The sequence below is a fragment of the Carassius carassius genome, chromosome 9, assembly GCF_963082965.1.
Source record: "Carassius carassius chromosome 9, fCarCar2.1, whole genome shotgun sequence".
Taxonomy (NCBI): Eukaryota; Metazoa; Chordata; class Actinopteri; order Cypriniformes; family Cyprinidae; genus Carassius; species Carassius carassius.
In genome coordinates, this window is record NC_081763.1 from 29,211,739 (window position 1) to 29,234,825 (window position 23,087).

At 37.8% G+C, this 23,087-nt stretch overlaps 1 protein-coding gene and 1 long non-coding RNA gene across 2 annotated transcripts in view; both read left to right on the plus strand.

Moving 5' to 3' along the window:
* LOC132149743 (Fc receptor-like protein 5) overlaps positions 1-23,087 on the plus strand; it is a 126,589-nt gene that overhangs the window by 2,676 nt on the left and 100,826 nt on the right. The window contains exons 4-9 of the mRNA XM_059559149.1: positions 7,526-7,798; positions 7,870-8,004; positions 8,229-8,399; positions 8,799-9,080; positions 9,320-9,562; positions 9,657-9,773. Coding sequence (XP_059415132.1) covers positions 7,526-7,798; positions 7,870-8,004; positions 8,229-8,399; positions 8,799-9,080; positions 9,320-9,562; positions 9,657-9,773 — 1,221 coding nt within the window. The remainder of the gene's footprint in view (positions 1-7,525; positions 7,799-7,869; positions 8,005-8,228; positions 8,400-8,798; positions 9,081-9,319; positions 9,563-9,656; positions 9,774-23,087) is intronic.
* LOC132149518 (uncharacterized) lies at positions 10,914-11,699 on the plus strand. The gene is made up of 3 exons (XR_009435031.1): positions 10,914-11,116; positions 11,402-11,458; positions 11,608-11,699. It is a non-coding gene; the product is annotated as an uncharacterized LOC132149518 (long non-coding RNA).

Genomic DNA, 23,087 nt, shown 5'->3' on the forward strand with positions numbered 1-23,087 from the left:
CTCCTCCAAACTCAACTCCACCAACTGAACCTGTAATCCAATCTAACTTTGTTCTTTCTTTACAGTCTCTTCATTGCAAGCAGTGTTTACAACTCATGTAATTGTGAATTGTAATTATGTATGCTTATAATGGTTCTGTTCTGTACCCCATGGGGGTTTGTCTTGCTGCTCTCCCCGCTCTGTCCAAGCATGGCTGAATGGACAGGCGTGTGGAGTGTTGCCCAGAACATAACCATACCGCCAACACTAACTGTATGCAATATAATTGTCATACATATACTTGACAGAAGTGGTCCTGACTGAAATATTACTTTTGCTGTAACGCAGTAGTGTAAGGCATTACTAATCAATTTTCAGTAATATTTTACCTGGTACATGTTCAGTAACCCTTGCGTTACAACACATCTTTTGGCCAAAATATCATTCACGAATCAATTGTGTGACATAGTCCAGTGAAGGCATGTTTAGGGTGGGTTTTACAGGAGTGCCGTGAGGATACTGGAATGGCGCGGCATGATTTCATCTGTGCTCGAGGTCCAAGGCTATTAGCTCCATCCGGCTCGCTGTTAGCCCCGCCTCGCACTGGCTGGTGGAAAAGTGGCTAATGGGTGAAGATGGCAGAAGACAGTACATTTGCGAAATGGACGTATGCACATCATGTCATTTTATGCCTAATTCAAATGCTAATTAGTTCAGAAGTGTGTGACTGTCCGTTTGTGCGCATATGACAGGATTTTTCAGAAAAATTAAGACAAGACGTTGTCAGCCAGATGATAAACATTATTAACAGCAATTATTATATGATCCAGTCACACTTGTAGCAATATTTGTTAGTTCTGTTTGTTGATTCAGGGTAAGCAACATCTGAGGTCTTCTGAGGGGTCAGCCTCATCTCTTCTCAGGTGTTCTGGATCCAGACTGGAGCTTGTGTATATCCTAGTTACCACGGGATGTAAATCCCTTGGCAAAACATAGAAACAAATAGAGACATCATCATTTAAACCGCGGCGGTGATAAGGCTCCATTTCCATCAGGTGTGCCCCATCACACGCCGCCAGCCGTATGTATATATATATACAGTACAGACCAAAAGTTTGGACACACCTTCTCATTCAAAGAGTTTTCTTTATTTTCATGACTATGAAAATTGTAGAATCACACTGAAGGCATCAAGGGCTATTTGACCAAGAAGGAGAGTGATGGGGTGCTGCGCCAGATTACCTGGCCTCCACAGTCACCGGACCTGAACCCAATCGAGATGGTTTAGGGGTGAGCTGGACCGCAGACAGAAGGCAAAAGGGCCAACAAGTGCTAAGCATCTCTCGGGGAACTCCTTCAAGACTGTTGGAAGACCATTTCAGGTGACTACCTCTTGAAGCTCATCAAGAGAAAGCCAAGAGTGTGCAAAGCAGTAATCAAAGCAAAAGGTGGCTACTTTGAAGAACCTAGAATATGAAATATTTTCAGTTGTTTCACACTTTTTGTTATGTATATAATTCTATATATAATGTGTTAATTCATAGTTTTGATGACTCCAGTGAGAATCTACAATTTTCATAGTCATGAAAATAAAGAAAACTCTTTGAATGAGGTGTGTCCAAACTTTTGATCTGTACTGTATACAGTGTTGGGAAGTAACTAGTTACATGTAACGGCGTTACGTAATTTAATTACAAAATTATTGTAACTGTAATTAGTTACAGTTACTACGAAAAAATTAGTAATTAAATTACAGTTACTTATGAAATTTTTAACGATTACAAAGGGGATTACATTTGAATATTTACACACATCTACATACAGATTTAACTGATATCTTTCCCAAATTGCACTGACTATTCTGAGACATACCGCCCTAATAATTTCCGGGATGCGAAAACACAGTCTGGTTTATAGAATCCAATCATAAAAACGGAATGCCTAACGCGGACGGAATATGCCACATTTTGGATGACTAAATCAAAAGTAGGTCAGTACACTTGAATCAAAACATGACATGGACTAGTGTCTGTGAATATAAAGCCCCAAAAATGCAATGGCCTATATGACTTGCACATTCTGCGTGTCTGTGGAAATCAGGCACGGACTGGACACCGGGAGAACCGGGACAATCCCCATTGGCCTGGCAGCCGATTTTGACCCACTATTTAATATCATTATTGTATAATTGCCTGCCGAATGTACTAAAGCGATCATTTGCGAATCCGCCATTTGATAATTAAATCTCTAATAAGTCATGAATTGTTAGTCATGACTCGCGCGCTCTCTGCGCCTCCGCCAAACGGGTTGGATCAGACTCAGAGTAATCAATGCGAGAGAGAGAGAGAATAGAGTTGACTGTGGAAGCGCACAGCTGGAGCAGAGAAGCAGAACTACTGTTCAGGGTTTTAGGTCAGTTTCATCTGTAAAGATGCTTTTTTGTCTTTGTTTTATTTATTTATTTAATCAAGCAGCAGCATGTTGCTCACCAGTCATCACTCAAAATACTATATAAAGGACATCATTATTATCTGTTGTAATGTTACAGTAGGAATTTATCTGAAAAAAATTCAGATTTTTTTATAGGTTTAGGGGGAGCTACGACAGACAACAACACAACCCTTACGAAAATTTACATTTAAATATTTAACTATAAATCCAGAGAAAATGGTTACTATTGTTTAAATGTGGTAACCAAAAATGTAAAATTATTTTACAAATGTATTTATTTAAAAATTAATACAAATCCATTTGCAAAAAAACAAAAACAAAACAAGGTTATTTTACTTTTATATAGGCTAATAAAAGCAAGGTAAATTTTTGTAGGGGGAAAAACATGACTCGTGTACAGTATTAGGATTTTTCTATAAAGATATTGTAGTATTGTAGAGTATTGTATTGTAAAGTATAGTTTTGTTCAATCTTGAGTATTAAAGTCATGAGAGAGATGGATAACAGGGCAAAATAAAGAGACTGAAGAGAAAAATTTAAGTGAAGGTGCAGTTCAGGAGAGAACTTTTAATTATTTTGCATGTCCCCAAATTAAAGATTTAAACCTTTTTTTATGTCAGGTCCGTAAAAAAAATAGTTTTGTCCATGAATTTGTTTGTATGAGTTTGAATTTTCCAGTCTGAATTTTTTTCCCAGTCCGCCCCTCCTGTAAATTAATGACAAAGACATGGTTTCATTTACTACACATAGGCCTACTGAAGCTCGCAGACCTCTGCCGCCTCAATATAGGAGTACACGAGCACATAAACATAATTTCTAGAACTGCTTTGTGTCACTTAATGTGCATTTTACTTATTTTGAGAAAACTATAATCATATACAAAGAGACAGCAGTTTAAAAAAACACCAATGTTTCAATGTTTTATTACACAGAATATGTCACATGCTTATTAAATAACTGTATTTAAGTTGATGTATATGCTTTCATTTATTATTCTTTAATTTTCACAAATTTTGAAAAGTAATCAAAAAGTACTCAAAAGTAATTAGTTACATTACTTTAGTAAAGTAATTGAAAAAGTTACAGTACTATTACATTTTAAACAGGGTAACTTGTAATCTGTAACCTATTACATTTCCAAAGTAACCTTCCCAACACTGACTGTATATATATATATATATGTACAATCCATCAAGCACATTTCACCAGCAAACATACACTCATTCACATCCTTCTCTTCACTTTCTGAGGCAGAATTCTCCAAACCCATCCTTTCTAATCATCCTACTACTTGTCAGCTTGATCCTATTCCATCTCATGTCCTTCAAGCCAGTTCTCCTGCGGTTGTACCTGCACTCACTCACATCATTAACACATCCCTCCACACTGGTGTTTTTCCCTCAACATTTAGAACTAAAGACCAGTTTGCCTTCTTCCTTTCATTGCAAAATCACTTGAACGAGCTGTGTTCAACCAAGTCTCTGCCTTTCTCACACAGAACAACCTCATTGACAGCAACCAATCTGGCTTCAGAAGTGGACATTCAACTGAGACTGCCTTGCTCTCAGTTGTTAAAGCCCTAAGACTGGCAAGAGCTGAATCCAAATCTTCAATACCTATCTTGCTTGATCTGTCTGTTGTTTTTGACACCGTTAACCACGAGATCCTCCTGTTAACCTTACTGGCAAAGGGAATCTCAGGAACCACACTCCAGTGGTTTGAGTCTTACCTATCAGACTTTTAAATTAAATGTTCCCTCCTGGTGGAATGACCTCCCCAACTCAATCCGAACTGCTCAGTCCTTAGCCATCTTCAAGAATCGGCTTAAAACACATTTCTTCCACCTTTATTTCACCCTCTAACTTCAGCACTCACTATTCTAATTCTATTCTTAAAAAAAAAAAAAGAAATTCTAACTAACTTTTTAATATTTTTGTATTCTATGTTTTCTTTACATTTATTATACAATTAACAAAAGCAAAAAAAAAACAGACCTCTAACACTTGCTTGTTCTATTCTTTTTCTATTCTGTCTGTTGTCTTTTTATTTATTATATTATTTACAAGCCCTTTCTATGTGTATTGCGTTTAAGCTAACTGATACTTGTTATAGCAATTATATATCATTGCTCTTTTGTTGATTTTGATTGCTTTCATTGCAATAATTTGAAAATTACTCTGGATAAAAGAGGGTGAAATAGAGGGTGAGGGTGAAATAAAAATAAAATAAAGGGTGAAATAAAGGTGGAAGAAATGTGTTTTAGGCCGATTCTTGAAGATGGCTAAGGACTGAGCTGTTCGGATTGAGTTGGGGAGGTCATTCCACCAGGAGGAGAATATATATATATATATATATACTGTATATATATATATATATATATATATAATGTATATAAAATAAATAAATCCATGTATAATCCCAAAACTGCACAGATATAGAGAAAGAAAAAAAAACATGAATAAACTGAGTAAAATTACATTTGTTTTTAAAAAAGCATTATCACATTTTGTTGTCTGGGGTCTCTGGAGATGCCAAACAGCACGAGTGTATCCCCCAAACGAACAGTACATAAGAGTTTAATTTAAGATCCCAAAGAGCAGTTTTAAGTGCTTCTCCTCAGAAGTGGTTGAGAAGTGTTCAGATATTTAGGGGTCAAGCACCAAACATGTGTAGTGAATTTTCTTTTGTTGATAACTTTGAACTTGGACTAAAAACAAGATCCTTCTCTTAATCCTGAAATGAAGATATTTAAAATCTCTGTTATATTGATTATGAGAAATTGTAAAATAAATTGCTGTTTTTGTTCCACCAGCTCTTGGTCTGAAATTAATTTTATTTTAAATCTCTACTTAGCTATTTAGGATTTTTGTAACTTCTGTACCCGTAAAACACTTTGTTGAATGCTGTGTCTCTCTGACTGCTGCCATTGCTGATGTGTCATGGTGGGTTGGGCTCTGTGCTGCTAACCTAAAGGATGTGGTTTTGAACTATTCCTAGCATGGTTTAGTTGCAAAAGACTTTGTTCTCCTTTTACTCTTTGCATTATGCTGAACGAATGTTGACCTCACTTGTTCCTATAATTGCTTGCAGCTGCATTTATTTAATTGTCCATGGAATTAAAATGCACTTATAAGGTTTATCAGGGTTTATGTGGGACTTAAAAGGAAATGCATAAAGTCATGGCATTAAATGTTGCATGCCCTGCAAAATAAATAAATTAAAGAAAAGATAAATAAATAAATAAATAAATAATACAAAATAAATATCTTGTTTTACAATACAATTATCTACGCATAATTAAATCAAGATATATTTACTTGACATGTAATATAAAGATATGAATTCTTCTTTTCTGATAAACTGAATAAAACTAAGTACTTATGAGATCTTTTTTTCATATTATAACATTAAATTAAGCCACAAGCTGTTTTCACGAATATAAGCATGATTGTAAAACGTGATAGTGATTTTATACAAACTTTTAATAAACAATAAGTTAATATTAATCAAATTACATTTCAGACACAATTTAATTTAAAAATAGTTCCAAACAAATCCATTTCAGAATTTTCAAAAACAGTTTCTGAGCAACACACAGCAGTGATTTATTACTGAATGTATCATCTGCTTTTAACATATTGACATATTAATTTATTCTGTGACTTACTCATTAAGTGATTTGCCACCGTCTATAGCCTACTGGGGCATTTAGTTTGAAATTCATATTCATTATATTTTTCCATCATATTTTTTTAACTTCTGTGAATTCTGTTTTTAGTGATTGAATTGGACTGGAAACAGTTCCATATTGTCTTATTATGAATGTATGTATTGATTTTTAAAGGCAAATACATTTCAGGAGTGTTAGTTTGATTTTGGTGAAATGTCAATAATATAATGACACATGCAATGATGCAAATAACCATAGCCTAAGTTATTTGTAGACCTATAAATCTATATGGTGACACTATACAATAAGATTTCATTGATGTTAGCCATTGTATTAACTAACATGAGCATACAATGTATCATACATTTGTTGCAGTATTTATTCATTTTTGTTAATGTTAGTTAATGAAAATACAGTGGTTTATTGGTAGTTCACAGAATTTTAACTAATGTTAACAAACAACGTTTGATTTTATTAATGTATTAGTAAATAAATGCTGCAGAAGTATTTTTCATTCTTAGTTCATGTTAACTACAATAGTTTACTAATGTTAACTAATGAACCTTATTGTTACCATTTATATAAATGTATCTGAATACAATAAAGCCACAATACCAACTACCAATAGGAGGTTTCTGGCTGACAGCAAAAATTTGTTGCTTATGTCACAATATGAGGTAAATCCGGCCCTGTGCATGATACTGATTTTTGTTGACAAATGGGTTTGGAACAGTTATTTAATAAACAACTAAACTGAACTATTATGCCCGTCTATCTGCTTGACTGTCCATTTTATTGATCACTGAGAGAGCATAGTAGCTTGCCCAACACTGAATATCACTAACATTCTTTAGCCAGCAAGTATCGCTATATTGACATTAACAAATATATTAAATGGCTCATACACCATGTTAACCATTGAGAGAATTAAATATTCTGCTGAAATATTTTCATGACTTATGCTACTAATGATTTTATACTGACAGATATTCCCAAACCAACTCTGATTGTGCTGCCACAGAGTTCATTGTTCACTGGAGACTCAGTTACTCTGAGATGTGAGGTGGATCAGTCATGGGACGGATTGGAGTTTCTCTGGAGTAAAAACTCAAACACTGAATCTACTGAAACTTCAACTAAAACAATCTATTCAGTGAAAGTCTCTGATGGAGGAGAGTACAGGTGCAGAGCACGAAGAGAAGGATATTACACACATTACAGTGAACCAGTAACAGTGACAATATACAGCAAGTGTATTTCCTTATTTGCTTACATACTGCACAAATGATTTCATAACCCTAAATGATTGACTGTAATAGCTATAGAAAACAACAATTTAACTTGATTTAGCATGTATGTTTTGTACTCAAGTTTTTATGTAAAAACAGCACATTATGTTAATTATAAATTGTTGTCATTACACAGAAACACCAAAAGCCAAAGTGAGCATTAAACCTGATCAACATGTATTCAAAGGAGAGACCGTTACTCTCAGATGTGACATTGATGGTGAAGGAGTCACTAGCTGGCGGTATGTCTGGTATAAATACAGTGCATTCTACAGCTCCAGTGACCTACAGGAACACACATTCACGTTTGTTACTGAGTCTGACGCAGGTAAATACTCCTGTTATGGAGCAGAGAGAGGAGGATCACGAACATCAAACATCAGTGATGGAGTTAAACTGACAGTATCAGGTGAGTTTGATCATCTCTTCAAATACACACACTCTTTAGATGTTATAAAATGATTGATTTTTCTATTTCAGAAAGAGTCCAGGCAGTTTTAAGTGTTTCTCCACAGAAGTGGTTGACTGAAGAAGATCCAGTGACTCTGATCTGTGAGGTTTATGGCTCCTCTACAGACTGGACATTCAGCTGGTTCTCTGTAACTGCTTCATCAGGTAAGATATAATGTGCTTCATGTGGTAACAACACAATTAACTGGTTTTATTCATTGGTTTTATGTGCATGTCTTGGTGCACATAATTTCCATGAGTTTTGCTCTGGCCCTGTTTCAGTTAAACTGAATATACTGAATTACCCAAACTAAAATAATTAATTCGTGTAAAATCATACAGCAAAAGCTCCTTAAGGTGAAATCTTCATGAATTCTCATGTTTTGTAGACAATGAATATAATTATCAGCTGCTCTCAGACAGCAGCAGAGGAGCTGGAGGAAACTACACTGTCAGTTCTGCTGCTCTAAAACACACAGGAGTTTATGTGTGCAGAGCAGAGAGAGGAGAACCAGCATATAACACAACCTACAGCAACACACAGCCAGTATGGGTCACTGGTGAGTTTGAACAGGATCAGTTTGAATGAGACAGAACTGAAACAAGAATGTATGAGAGTGTGTTGTATGATACAATGAATGGTGCATCTAGAGTCATATAAAGAGAAATCAGAGTTTCCTTGGTGTTTTGAGATCTTTGATGTACTATGAAATCACACTGTTTCAGAATTAAAAATTCCTCTCCAATTCGCAACAGAAGAAATAGTCATTAAAAACTGAAGCGTGACTATGTATGGAACACAAATGTTACTGATATTATAAATTAAATAATTTTTATCAGTGAACCTGAAGGAAACCAATTTAATAGGCCCAACAAAGACATTTAACCCATTTAAAAAGGGAGAGTCCACACTTAAATTATTTTAAAACATTACTAAAGATCTGTAATTATTTTCTCAGGTTGTTCTCCTCGAGTCTCTCTGATCATCAGTCCCAGCAGAACTCAACACTTCACATTTGTCTCTTTCTCTCTGAGCTGTGAGGACCAGAGTAACTCTGATAGATGGAGAGTGAGAAGATACACAGATAGTGGACAGCTGGAGGATTGTTCATCATTACACCAGGCATCACAAACAGGATCTACATGTACAATCAGCTCCACCATCACATCAGACACTGGAGTGTACTGGTGTCAGTCTCAATCTGGAGAAAACTCTCATCCTGTTAATATCACTGTACACTGTGAGTCTGTTTATGTATTTCTTTAGTTCACTGTTTACGCATCAATACATAAAGCAGGTGAATTTAACCCATGCAGGACACATCAGTGGGCAAAAATAAATAAATGAGTAAAACAATCAGTGGGCAGGCAGTACAAAAAAATCTATTTTATCATAAAATATAAAACCTTTATTTTTTTGTCATATTTTTAATATAGTCTTCCTGTTTGCCAACATTGCATGTTTCATCTGTTTCTGTAGCTGGTGTGATTCTGGAGAGTCCTGTTCATCCTGTGACTGAAGGAGATACTCTGACTCTACGCTGTTTATATCAACATTCAACTCCACCAAACCTCAGAGCTGATTTCTATAAAGATGGATCACTCATCCAGAATCAAACTACAGAGATGATCATCTCTACTGTCTCAAAGTCACATGAGGGTTTCTACTACTGCAAACACTCAGAGAGAGGAGAGTCACCCAAGAGCTGGATCTCAGTCAGAGGTCAGACTGTAGATCAAAAAACACTATTAAAATCAGTTCTTGTATTATTTACAGCTCTCAACTTATGTTAAAAATATATGTTTCTCATCTTCAGCAGCCTCAAGAGCTGATGATTTCAATCCTGTGATAATTGGAGTCTCTGCAGGACTGACCGTCACATTTTTGATCATCGTCTTCTTGGTACTTCTGTGGTGCTACAGAAACAACAAAGGTCTTCTGCCATATTAACATTCAGTACCACATTTCCAGACACTATCTCTGATTCTAAACCTTGTGAGCTGCCATCCTACATCAGTGTAAACTGGTTGTCTGGTGTTAGCTGGTCTGCCAGCTAGCTTTAGAGGGTTTCTGGGTAATTTTCACACCGTCAGGGTCACAGTTTTCATTGCAGTATGTTATAAGGAATGTTAAATAAAGATAAATAAAGAGTAAAAATAGCACAAATAAATATAAATAGAACAAAAATACAAATTAGTTCTTCAAGTCTAACAGTTGTATCCAGGAACGAAATACTATAATGTATAAATTAGATTTAGAATTATACTTATTAAAGCTAAATACATTATTCAGTCTAAAGCAGATTTGAGCAGAGTAATGCATTTTTTTATTTTATTCTTTACCATTAATGACATAAGACAGCTTGTCACTTTAAGCATGATTTGGGCATGTGCACATGGAAAACAGCACGTGAGTCAATTAATCAGTTCTTTTCACATCTTAACGTGCTTGTATGGTTTAAAATCTTTTGAATGCTTAAACTGAAAATACAAATGCTCTGTATGGTTTTTTTTGTTTGTTTGTTTTTTTATTTTTTATGTTAAGTGGTGAAAAGCATGACCTCTCTTAAAATATGGAGCTTCTGAATTCAGCTGTCTGTCAACAGGTGTGTTTGATTTGAAGTGGCGCTGCACATACTGATTGGTGTATGAGAGGGGTTCTCAACTCTGGCCCTCGAGATCCAGAGTTCAGCTTCAGCCCTAATCAAACACACATGAACAAGCTAATCAGGGTCTTCAGGATTATTAGTAAGTTAATGGCAGGTGAGTTTGATCAAAGTTAGAGCTAAACTCTGGACCTTGAAAAAATATGGACCTTGAGGGCCAAAGTTGAGAACCCCTGATGTATGACATCAAATTAGTGTAAGAGTGGTCAGAAATCATATATTATGAATATTCATGTTATCTGTATTGAGTGTCCAGTCCTCCCTTTTATTTCCACCAGTACAGCATCTAAAGCACTCCAAATTAATAATTTATCAGTTTCCATTTCTGTGAGGATGCTGCCTATAAAGACAGCAGACAGCGAGGGAGTTTACTATGCATTTACAACCATAATATTATAAATAAATCAGAACAGTGTCATTTTCATACTTTCATCACTTTCATGTATGCATGAAAGAGATTTAAAATAAAAATAAATTTTCCTCAAAATATTTACATAATCATTATATTTGTCTAGGTGTAAGATCTCCCTCTCGTGTCAGTCAACAGCAGAACAGCAGTCAGACATCAGAGCAGAACCAGAGTGATGCGAGAAACAACACACTGCTGTCTGGTCAGTCTTTATCTGTTGAGCATAAATAAACACCCATTAATCTTTACAAGCTGAGATTAAAGACACTCAGGTATAACTTTTTAATTTAGAATAATTTAGAATGAAGAGAGCATAAAATATTTGACCCCAGTGCTTTTTTTATTTTTAAGTTAGTGTTAACATAAAAACTATTTTTTTCTGGATGATTAAATTCCTAAAATGTATGACATACACACACACACACACACACACACACACAAATCTACTGGAAATTAATTATGATAATAAATAATGTATTTATTACAGGAACTGCTCATATTTATGATTCTGTTGATGCAACCATAAAGAAAGACATAAGTACAGGTAACTTATTTAATTTAAAGTATTTAATGTCATATTTTATTGAAACCAAGTTATTTTCTAAAGAAATTGGAAATCAAAATTATCACTGTGATATTTGCAGAGATAATCAAGATAAAGTGTTTTATTAATTTCTCTACTTTTCATTGTAGACAGTAAAAGTGGGCCTAATGATCTCACCTATGCTGAGATTGAACACAAATCTACTAAAAAACAGATGAAAAAGAAAGAAAACAATGGTAAACAGAAACAGAAGTCTCTATTCTATTGATTTTATGATCATAACAGTAGCTTCCTTTGGTTTAATTTCTCCCACAGCTTTAAAAAATAATAAAAATCACAAAATATTTTACAAAACATCTGTTTGTGTCTGTTCACTGTGAAATTCTGATCCATGAAGGTAATTTTATGCAGAATACAGTTTTTTTTTTTTTTTTGAGTTAATTTGGTTTAACGTATACTCTATATAGAAACAACTTAAAAGTGCATTCTGAATTAATGTATGTATTTTCAGGTGCTGGATCTGGTGATGTGACGTATGCTCAGGTTAAATAAATGCCTGGAGGAGAAACTTTCAATCCAAGGGTACTGATGAGTTTGGGTTGAGAAGGGCTGGAGAATGACCAGGATCATCAATGCTTTATCATCTTTGTGTTATTGAGCACTTGATGGCAAAAGATTTAACAATACTTAATATATATGAGTGATGCTTCCTTCATGTGCTGATTAAAGGAAACAGAAAATTTCATTTAGTTTTGCACAATGTAAAAATATGACCCAATGTTTTGTTAATATGAATTTTCCCAGGTGTTTTACCCATATTTTGAATTTAAATTTGCATTCCATTGCTTTGCTTGTGTTTGCCTTGCTTGTGTGTGTGTGTGTGTGTGTGTGTGTGTGTGTGTGTGTGTGTGTGTGTGTGTGTGTGTGTGTGTGTGTGTGTGTGTGTGTGTGTCTGTGTGTGTCTGTGTGTGTGTGTGTCTGTGTGTGGGTGTGTGTCTGTGTGTGGGTGTGTGTGTGTGTTAAATATTGCAGTTTAGATGTTTTTGTGGTGGTTGGACTGTAGGTTTACTTTGGGCATTTGGAACCAAAGCTTGCATCTTTACAACTGTAATCGGTTGTGTGTACCTATGATTTATATTAGCTGTGTTGTAAAAATAAACATATATTAAACACATATATTAAACAGTGTGTTAACACTGGAGTGGACTGAGTGTAGCAGTCTGGGCATTTTCACTTGATTCCTATGAAAGTCATTGCTCACACAGTGAATTATGATATTGACAGTGGAATGGAGAAAGTGTTGAGAGTCCAGAATTTGAGAAATTTGGTTTTATTAACAAAGTTCGGGAGGAGCACGATCAGATAATCATCCAATTTGGCACAGGTGTATCTCGTTTAGCTAATCATCTTAACTAGCACACAAGCGTGCATATATCCAGTCTTCCTACCTCCTGTCCCATGACAGTTTTTCGGCATCCCTCCTCCACCCCAACTCCTCACTTCTAATCTATTAATCCCAAATTAGGGATGGGGAAGTTATTTGGGTTCGGGCTATGCTCCGGGCCTGGACCCCTCCCCCAGGACAGCACGCCAAAATATGCCAACTATTCGCCTTCAGATTAGATGTAAGGGTGAACTCGTGAAATGCTCAACTTTATGTAAATGAGGAGTGAAAAATACCGTCCAGCAGCAAATACCTGGAGGTTCAGGTACAACTTTTTGTCATGAACTTTTAAAAATAGTTTCTGATGGAAATAGTAATAGGAAAAACCTCAATATATAAATTATATTTCATGAGTAATCAACATTGATTTGATGCAGTTGTTGATGACTTGGCCACTAAAAAAGTCCAGGCCTTTGCATTTTTGAAACCGATCCTTCTTTCTTTCCACTTATTTAGTGTTTTCTCAAAAACCTTTATAAAACCTTAGGAGTAATTTCTGAAATAATGAGCACTTATTTATGAAGATGAATATTCATTTTATGAAGATGAATGTTATCTTTTCTGTTATGTTAATATGTTCCATCCAGTCTGATAATTCTACATTGTCTATGGCAATGCTTCTATCAGGCCGCATATCCGCGTAACTGAAACTGTGTTGATTTCATGTCTCATGTCATACTGCTCTTTCTTTTCATACAGACACAGCTGCTACCATCTTGCAGTTATCTCCGTTATTGATTGTTAGGTAAATGAGTTCAACGTAAAGGGAGAGGAGAGATATTACTTCTCAGCAAATCTTCTCACTTCAGTCACTTCCTTCAGATCTTGCTTTTTTTCTCATAACATCAGCAGCTCCCTTGTGCCTCTGAAGAGGAGCGCGATTGTTAGCGTTCTCCCTCTGGCCCTGCTTCTGGTCTTTAGGCCACCATGATGGTCTTTATATTGTTTATTTCTTCACACCTTATGAGATTATTTTCATGATCTTGTATTTGTTATTTGATGCTATTGGTGCTTTTCCACTACACCATACCAGCTCGACTCAACTCGACTCACCTTTGTTTGGTTTTCCACTGTGTAAAAGTTTTACCTGTACCTGCTTCCAGGTACGACCAGGTGCTTTTGTGGAGGTATATCTGCAATGGAAAACGGAGCAAAAAGGGAGCCGAGTAGAGACAAGGGGAGTCGAGCTGGTACTGGTAATAGAAAAGTGCCAAAAGACTGCCAAATAAATAAGTGTCAAGTTCCATAAAAGGTATGAAAGTCGTCGTCAGAATACTCCATCTGCTATCAGACATGCAATCTGGATTATATGAATGGGGAATGGGGTGATGGGTATACTTTTTGTAAGCGAAGAATTTTTTTTTTACTTTATTGTAATACAGAGAAACCTTTACAGCATAAGCCTCAGTGATGATGTTTGTCTGCTTGACATCCACAACCACATGAACTGTAATTTGTCAGCATGTATATTCCTTATTTCTTAGTGTAAATCTCATGACTAGCTGCACTGCAATGCTCTGTAGATCTATAAAAAAAAAAAAATTTACAGGCTGCTTGTGTTGTAAATAACGGACCAGTTTTTTGAAATATTATTAAAGAAATTCTTGCAATGTCTTAATGTGTGACCTGTACAAAAAGAGCAAAAGAACCTTGACCTCTTTTTACAGGCAGTCAAGTTTTAAAAGGGGCGCTGGAATGAGGAGTAAGTTTAGGATGGTTCAAAGAACCCTAATCAGAGAAGGGGCCAACACAATTATAAGCGACAGTGATTAAAAATGTCATGTGTTAAGTGTTACTAATGATATTATTCCACATGAAGTACTAAAAAAAAGAAACAAGATTTGAAAACCACTGGTGCATGTGAGCTTCTCTTCACACTGTATGTGGCGAATATGGCACCATCAAATAGAAATGCGTCTAAGTTTATTTTTAATAAAGTACTTCCTCTTTCACCCTCCTCACTCTCTCTGTTGACTCACGTCTGCTGTGGCCCATATTCTGAGGAAAGAAAACAATAGTGATTCCCCCCCAACTGTTTCTCTTTTAAGGGCACTAAAAGAATCATTTGAATCTATAAGTAGCTACATTTTAAGAGCCTAGTAAAAGTCATGGTCTAGTGGTTAAAGAGTTTGACTCCTAACCCTAAGGTTGTGGGTTTGAGTCTTGGGCTGGCAATACCATGAATGAGGTGCCCTTGAGCAAGGCACCGAAACCACAACTGCTCCCTGGGCGCTGCAGCATAAATGGCTGCCCACTGTGTGTGTGTGTGTGTTTACTGCTGTGTGTGTGAACTTTGGATGGGTTAAATCAGAGCATGAATTCTGACTGAGTATGGGTCACCATACTTGGCTGTATGTCACTTCACTACATTTTAATTACATTTATATTTCAGCAAAGTCTCAGCACCATCAAGTGTGAGAGGCCTGATGTAGACAGAGATTAGATCTGTGGGTTAGTTTGGTCTGTTTCAGCTCAGTGTTACTAACCAGTGTGAGAGGTCAGCAGCTGTTCACTGGTTTGTACATTTGTAACACAGGCTTTAACACAGTCTGTGTCTTTAACTTCTCATAATCGGTCAGTATGGAGCTCAGTCAACTTCCTCTTGTGCTCTGTGAGTATTATTTTATCTCTGTGTGTTTCAGTGGATTTTGATTTCTCTTATATTATGAAAATTATACATTGTTTCGTGTTCCTCTCAAAATTTAAAATCCTTCAGAGCATATAGGAGATTGTGATGGGAAAATATGAGATGAGAGGGAAAATTATAATTCAGTGCTTTTGTGTCTGCTCACAAAACATCTAATTCTCTTGCCAAAGTTACTTGGGGAAAGGCAAAAATGTTGTCAGCAAACCTTACAAACTTTTGGGGCTTCATAGTAAATACATCCCTAGTTCATGATATATGATTGAGTGTATTTTTAAGTCTATACATTTATTTCTCTGCTTGTGATCAGACTCTTGGCTTGATGTTTTCTAAACGGTTTTGCCATGATTAGGAAAGTTATAAAATATAAAACAGACATTTTAATGTTTATCTGGCCTCATATGAAGTCTCACACAAAAATGAAACCCACTCAAAACTCAATCTGGACAGATCAAGCTTCTTAAAGGGGTCATATGATGCGATTTCAAATTTTCCTTTCTCTTCGAGTGCTACAAGCTCTTAAACAAAAGTTAACACTCGTCCCTGCCCCCTTAAAACGGCTCGTTCTAACACACACCCCAACCTTAAAGCGGATAAACACATTTCATTACACCAAATACATAAAATAATGTAATTTTTTTAGCAGCATCAAATGACCCCTTTAAAAATTTGAGGAAACCCTTGTTCTTAAATTGCATCTTAACGTTTGTAACCCAATCATCATCGACTATATAGGCACCACTAGAAAAACATTTTTTTTCTGAAACTGAGAAATATTTGAGTGTAAAATTATGGTGTTGGACAAGAGAAAGAAGAATATACCCATATGTGTTTGATGTATACTACACATTTTATCAGCTCCATATTAACACTGTAGTGAGTTTTTCTCTTTGTGTTTTTAGTGTTGATTTCAAACATCCACTCTGGACACACTGAAGGTGAGAGAATTTGATTCATATATTTGATCTCATATATGTGACTTTACAACTGATTTAAACTGCCTGAGAAAAGGAGTTCAACCTCATATAATAATATGTTTATATTGCCTAATCCACAGGGAGTAATCAAATATATCTCAATTAATGTTTTGATAAAATTTTAATGTTTAATGTTTATTTCTGAAATTTTAAATTGCACAGAACTACAGTAGTTTGCAAATCCAATGGTTGGATGGTCTATGTGTAAATACACCAGAGGAAATGAGCCTGACAGATCAGTGATCACTGACTGCATCGCCAGATGAATCAGTTTATCTCTTTGCACTGCAGACTAAATAAAAGAACTAAAATCAGTTTCAATTCACACATGCATCAGATAACAGCTCAACTACCATTAGCATAATTAACAGTGAGCTGAGTACACAGCAAGTACTTATTCTCACATAATGAACTGCTCTGAGAGCTCAATGAAAGTAATCTATAAAACACTGAATGAGTGGCTATAATAAATATAGGGGAATTGATTTGTACTTATTTATTTGTTTCATTGGTTTGTATAATTGGACATAACCTTTTACAGAAAATGTTATTCTATTGATACAGTGAGTATTTTATGTTTACAAGTTGGCTCCAATTACTTTCATTGTAATTGTTTCACTGTAACCCAGAAATTTAAATTATTTTTAGTATTTATTTATTTATTTTTTAAGAAGAGGGGGGACAAGTGGAAATAATTTTTGTGGTTATAAACATTATGCCACAAGCTGTCTTAACTGAACCTGTATTATAACATGATATTAATGAGTGATTTCCTAATTTAAGTTTCCAGAGCAGTTTTAAGTGTTTCTCCACAGAAGTGGTTGACTGAAGGAGATCCAGTGACTCTGATCTGTGAGGTTAACAGCTTCTCTACAGACTGGACATTCAGCTGGTACACTCTAACTGCATCAGGTAAGATATAATGTGCTTCATGTGAAGTGGAAAGAAGATGACATGACACATGCACATTTGAACTTTCTACAGGCTACGACAATCATTATCAGCTGCTCTCAGACAGCAGCAGAGGAGCTGGAGGAAACTACACTGTCAGTTCTGCTGCTCTAAAACACACAGGAGTTTATGTGTGCAGAGCAGAGAGAGGAGAACCAGCATATAACACAACCTACAGCAACACACAGCCAGTATGGGTCACTGGTGAGTATAAAAAGAATGATTAAATGATTAGATCTTTAATAAAGAGAATTTTAATGCACAATATTGAAACATTACAGCTGTAATTGTCTTCTCAGGTGTTTCTCCTCGAGTCTCTCTGATCATCAGTCCCAGCAGAACTCAACACTTCACATCTGACTCTTTCTCTCTGATCTGTGAGGACCAGAGTAACTCTGATAGATGGAGAGTGAGAAGTTACACAGACAATTATGGGATGGAAGATTGTTCTTCTAACTGGATATCACAAGTACATACATGTACATTCGTCTCCATCACCACATCAAACACTGGAGTGTACTGGTGTCTGTCTGAATCTGGAGAGAACTCTCATCCTGTTAATATCACTGTACACTGTGAGTCTGTGTTTATTAATTCCACTTGCTGTTTATAGTCAAAGCAATCAGGATGATTGTAAAGGAATATGGAATGAAATTTGTGTGTGCAAAAACTTTAACTATTAGATAAAAATCAACAATGTCAGTAATCAAAAGAGGGGTCCAATCACAGATCTATAATATGAAAAAAAACACAACTTCTCATGAGGTAATAACATATGAGGCCCACCACTTTGTCATATTGTTATACACACACATTTTCGTGAATTAACAGGAAATAATTAGATTTTAATGAGAAAACACTACCAATCAAGTGATTCTATATATTACGTTTCACTTGGCTCTCTAACAAAACAGATGTCAAAAGCTTGTAAATGGTTTAACAGGCATTTTCCCAGCTTATTTAGTTTACAGTAGCTTCTGTCAGATCAGCGAATGTACGAGTCACCTCAAAATATGACATTACAAATGATGGTGACATTTGTAACGTCAAATTTTGAGGGGACTCGTCCATTCTGAATGATTAGTCATTCTGAAATCTGATTCACAGATTTAAAATTTGTAAGGTGTGCGCATACAACTTAATTCACCATGTACAGTTTTTAACAGTGGCTGGAATAATGTGTTATATAATATTGTTTTTATTCGTACAGTAACTAAGTAATTTTGTTAACATGATGTATTTTACAGCAGTTAAGATAGCTTGCTGTATAGTTGATTGACTTAACATTTTAATCTACATTATTTACAAATAACACTTATTCCTATTCAAACTGTTATGTGTAACGAAGAGGCTGAGGCAGAATGTGAATCCATTTGCAGGAGTTTATTAAAGGAAGATCGTACAAACAGAGTCGTGTTATCAGGCAATGTGTCAGTACCGTAAGGGCAGTCCGATCTTTCAACATACACAGGGGTTATCCAGGAGGCAGAGACGAGTAGGCAGGCGAACAGGTCAAACACAAACATCAGTCCAATCAAGCAATATATCCAAAGGGGCAATCCAAGAGACGTGAACGAGATAACAGGCAGAATCATGATCAAACAGGCAGTCAGAATACTCACAAGGAAAACGCTTGGTAAGGCAGGTTAACTGGCAATAGTTCGCAGTGAAGTGACATGCTAGCACATGTTAAATAGTCCCAAACAGGAAATTACTGTAGAAGCAGAGGGAGTGGTGAACAGTCAATACTCTGGTGAGGGCTCCCTCTGCTGGCGTGGCATTACAGAATCCCCCTCCCTAGGAGTGCCTCCTGGCACTCGACGCGGACGTCCCCGTGGTCATGGCGCTGGTCGATCGGGTCTGGCTCGATGGAAGTCCTCCGTAGACAGATCCAGAATGTCGCTGGCGGCTACCCATGACCTCTCCTCAGGTCCATAGCCCTCCCAGTCCACTAAATATTGGAGCTGACCCCCTCTCCTTCTCGAGTCCAGTAATTCCTTGTCCGTGTAAGCCGGTGCTCCATCAATGTCCAGTGGTGGTGGTGGCTCTTGAGGCTGATGATTGGGGTCAGCATCCGTGTGGACCGGTTTCAGCAGTGAGACATGGAAGGAGGGAGAGATACGGTAGTTAGCAGGAAGCTCTAATTGGTACGTGACTTCATTGATTCTTCTTAGAATTTTAAAAAGGGCCAACGTACCTTGGGCTGAGCTTCCTGCTCGGTAGCCGCAACTTGAGATCCCTTGTTGAGAGCCAGACCCATTGTCCTGGTTGGTAGGATGGATGTGGTCGACGTCGCTTGTTAGCCTGGAGTTCCTGTACTCTGACAGCTCGTTGTAGGCGGACGTGAGCACTGTCCCACACCCTCTTGCTCCGACGAATACAGTCATCCACAGCAGGGACTGATGATGGTTCGCCAGACCATGGGAACATAGGGGGTTGGTATTCGAGGCCACACTGGAAAGGGGTTAGGCCTGTTGACGAATGAGTCAATGAGTTCTGTGCATACTCTGCCCATGGTAGGAATTCTGACCAACGATGCTGTTCTCTGCTCCAATAGGACCGTAGGTATCTGCCTAGTTCCTGATTCAAGCGTTCCACCTGACCATTGGCTTGGGGATGATAACCAGAAGTGAGACTGACGTTGATATCCAGCTGTTTGCACAATGCTCTCAATACTTGAGATGTAAACTGGGTACCTCTGTCACTGACTATAGAAACATAGCCTGAGCCGTTTCCATGGCGGTGGGGAGTCCTTTCAAGGGGACTAACCGGCAGGACTTGGAGAATCTGTCAATAATAACAAGGACTGCCGTGAAACCATGGGACAGCGGTAAGTCAGTAACAAAGTCAATTGAGAGATGAGACCAGGGACATTGTGGAATGGGCAGAGGTTGCAGGAGTCCAGAGGTAATTCCTTGGGGGTCTTAGATTGAGCACAAACCTGACAAGCTTTGACATGATTAGTGACGTCCTTGGACATTGAAGGCCACCAGAATGAGTTACGTACCAGGTGTAGAGTGCGAGAGATACCTGGGTGGCCAGAGCTGACTGAGGAGTGGACCCACTGAATGACTCTGTGGCGCAGACTTTGTGGAACGTAATGGAGGTTAGGTGGGCAGTTGGTAGGAGCTGGATCTTGGATATGTTCTTGTTGAATCTCCTATAAGATTTCCCAAGTAATTGGGGCAATGATTACTGATGGGGGAAGAATGTATTCTGGGGTTTTGTTGTCAATGAGGAGATCATACTGCCTGGATAGAGAATCTGCCTTACTGTTTTTACTTCCTGGGCGATAAGTCACTGAGAATTGGAAGTGAGTGTAGAAGAGGGACCATCGAGCTTGGCGAGGGTTGAGTCGTTTTGCACCTTTAATGTACTCTAGGTTTTTATGATCAGTAATCACTTGGAACGGGTGGACTGCTCCCTCGAGCCAGTGCCTCCATTATTCTATTGCTGCTTTCATAGACAGGAGTTCTTTATTCCCTACATCATAGTTTTGTTCGGCTGCCGTTAACTTCCTGGAAAAGAAAGCACAAGGGTACAGTTTACCCGGTTGACCATGGCACTGAGAGAGTACGGCCCCAATGCCTGAGTCCGAGGCATCTACTTCCACGATGAATGGTAAGTTGGGGTCAGGATGCTTGAGGATAGGAGCCTTGGTAAATTTTACTTTTAAGACATTGAATGCTTGACTAGCCTCCTCATTCCACCTGAGCTTGGAAGGTTTCCCCTTGAGAAGTGTTGTCAGTGGTGCTGCAACCATGCTGTAGTTTCTAATGAACCTTCGGTAAAAGTTAGCAAATCCCAGGAAACTCTGAAGTTCCTTGATAGTGGAAGGTTGAGGCCACTCCGTTACTGCCTTGACCTTGGCCTCGTCCATCTGAACACCCTGATGACTAATGTGATAACCCAGGAATCATGTCTGCTTGACGTGAAACTCACATTTCTCTGCCTTGACGTACAGGTGATTTTTCAGGAGCCGAGTGAGGACGGTCTTGACATGGTTAACGTGTTCTGCCTCAGACTTGGAGTAAATGAGAATGTCATCAATGTAAGCAATTACATACTGGTTAAGCAGGTCCCGGAAGATCTCATTTATGAAAGACTGGAAGACAGCAGGTGCGTTGGCAAGTCCATACGGCATGACCTGATACTCATAGTGCCCTCTAGTGGTGAGGAAGGCAGTCTTCCACTCGTCGCCCTCCTTGATGCGAATGAGGTTGTATGCACTTCGTAAGTCTAATTTGGTGTAAATCCTTGCTTCACGGAGCTGTTCCAGAGCTGAAGGGACCAATGGTAAAGGGTAGCGGAATTTTATCGTGACGTTGTTTAATCCCCGATAATCAATACAGGGCCTGAGTCCTCCGTCCTTTTTCTCCACAAAGAAGAACCCTGCTGCAGCTGGAGAAGTGAAAGGTCGGATGAGTCCTGAACTTAGGGCCTCCTCAATATAATCCTCCATGGCTTGGGATTCTGTACGAGACAAGGGATATACAAGACTCTTGGGAGGCATGGCATAGGGGAGTAAATCAATATTACTGTCCCAGGGACGATGAGGTGGTAGTTGTGTTGCCTTAGTTTTGCTAAGTACCTCTGTTAGGTCATCGTAACGGGGGAATATTGACAGGCTTGGTGCTTGAAGGGCTTTCAACACTAGTGATACAGTAAGGCTGGGGCACTGATGAGAAACAGTTATTTTCACAGAAGGCTGACCACTTGGTCAACTCACCCTGATGCCAGGACAGGACGGGGTCGTGAGTGGACAGCCATGGGAATCCGAGGATGACTTCATGCTTAGGAGAGTTAACAACATAGAAGGATATGGATTCCTGGTGAAATAACCCCACTTGTAATGTAAAAGACTTAGTTTGTTGAATTATACCAGTTCTGATTGCTGTGTCGTTGATGGCCTTGATTTTAATGGGTGGGTTACATGGTTGGACGGGTTAGTTATACTTCTTGATGATATCTTCATGAATGAGATTTAATGCTGCTCCGGAGTCAATCATTGCTGTCAATGAGATGGACAGTTCTTCAGTTTTTAAGGTAAGGGGAAGTTTGAAGGATTGGTTATTTGGGATCGACAAGTGTTCCATATTTACCAAAATGGGCTTCTGGGCCTTGTGTGGACATCTCTGGCAATGATGGCCTGGTTCACCGCAGTAAAAACAGAGATGGAGATGGCATCGCCGTGCTCATTCACTTTCCAAAAGTTTGGTATCGTTGACTTGCATGGGTTCTTCGGGCATTTTAATTACAGTTGGGATAACAGGCGGTATCTCCTTCACATACCTTCCTCGCGGAGTCTGTCTCATCAAATTATCCATCTTGATTGCAAGCGTGACGAAGTCAGTAAACGATGAATTTTCTCCTTTACATACGAGCTCTGCCTGGAGATCCGTGTTGAGGCTTCTCTGGAATACAGCTTTTAGCAAAACATCATTCCACCCACTCTGAGCAGCGAGGGTGCGAAACAAAATGGCGTACTCTGTGGCTGTTCTGTTTCCCTGCGACAGTTGCAGAAGTTGAGTTGATATATCCTTGCTCCCTGCGGGATATTCAAACACTTCTCAAAGTTGTTGCAGGAAATAGTCAAAGGATCATCTGAATCTC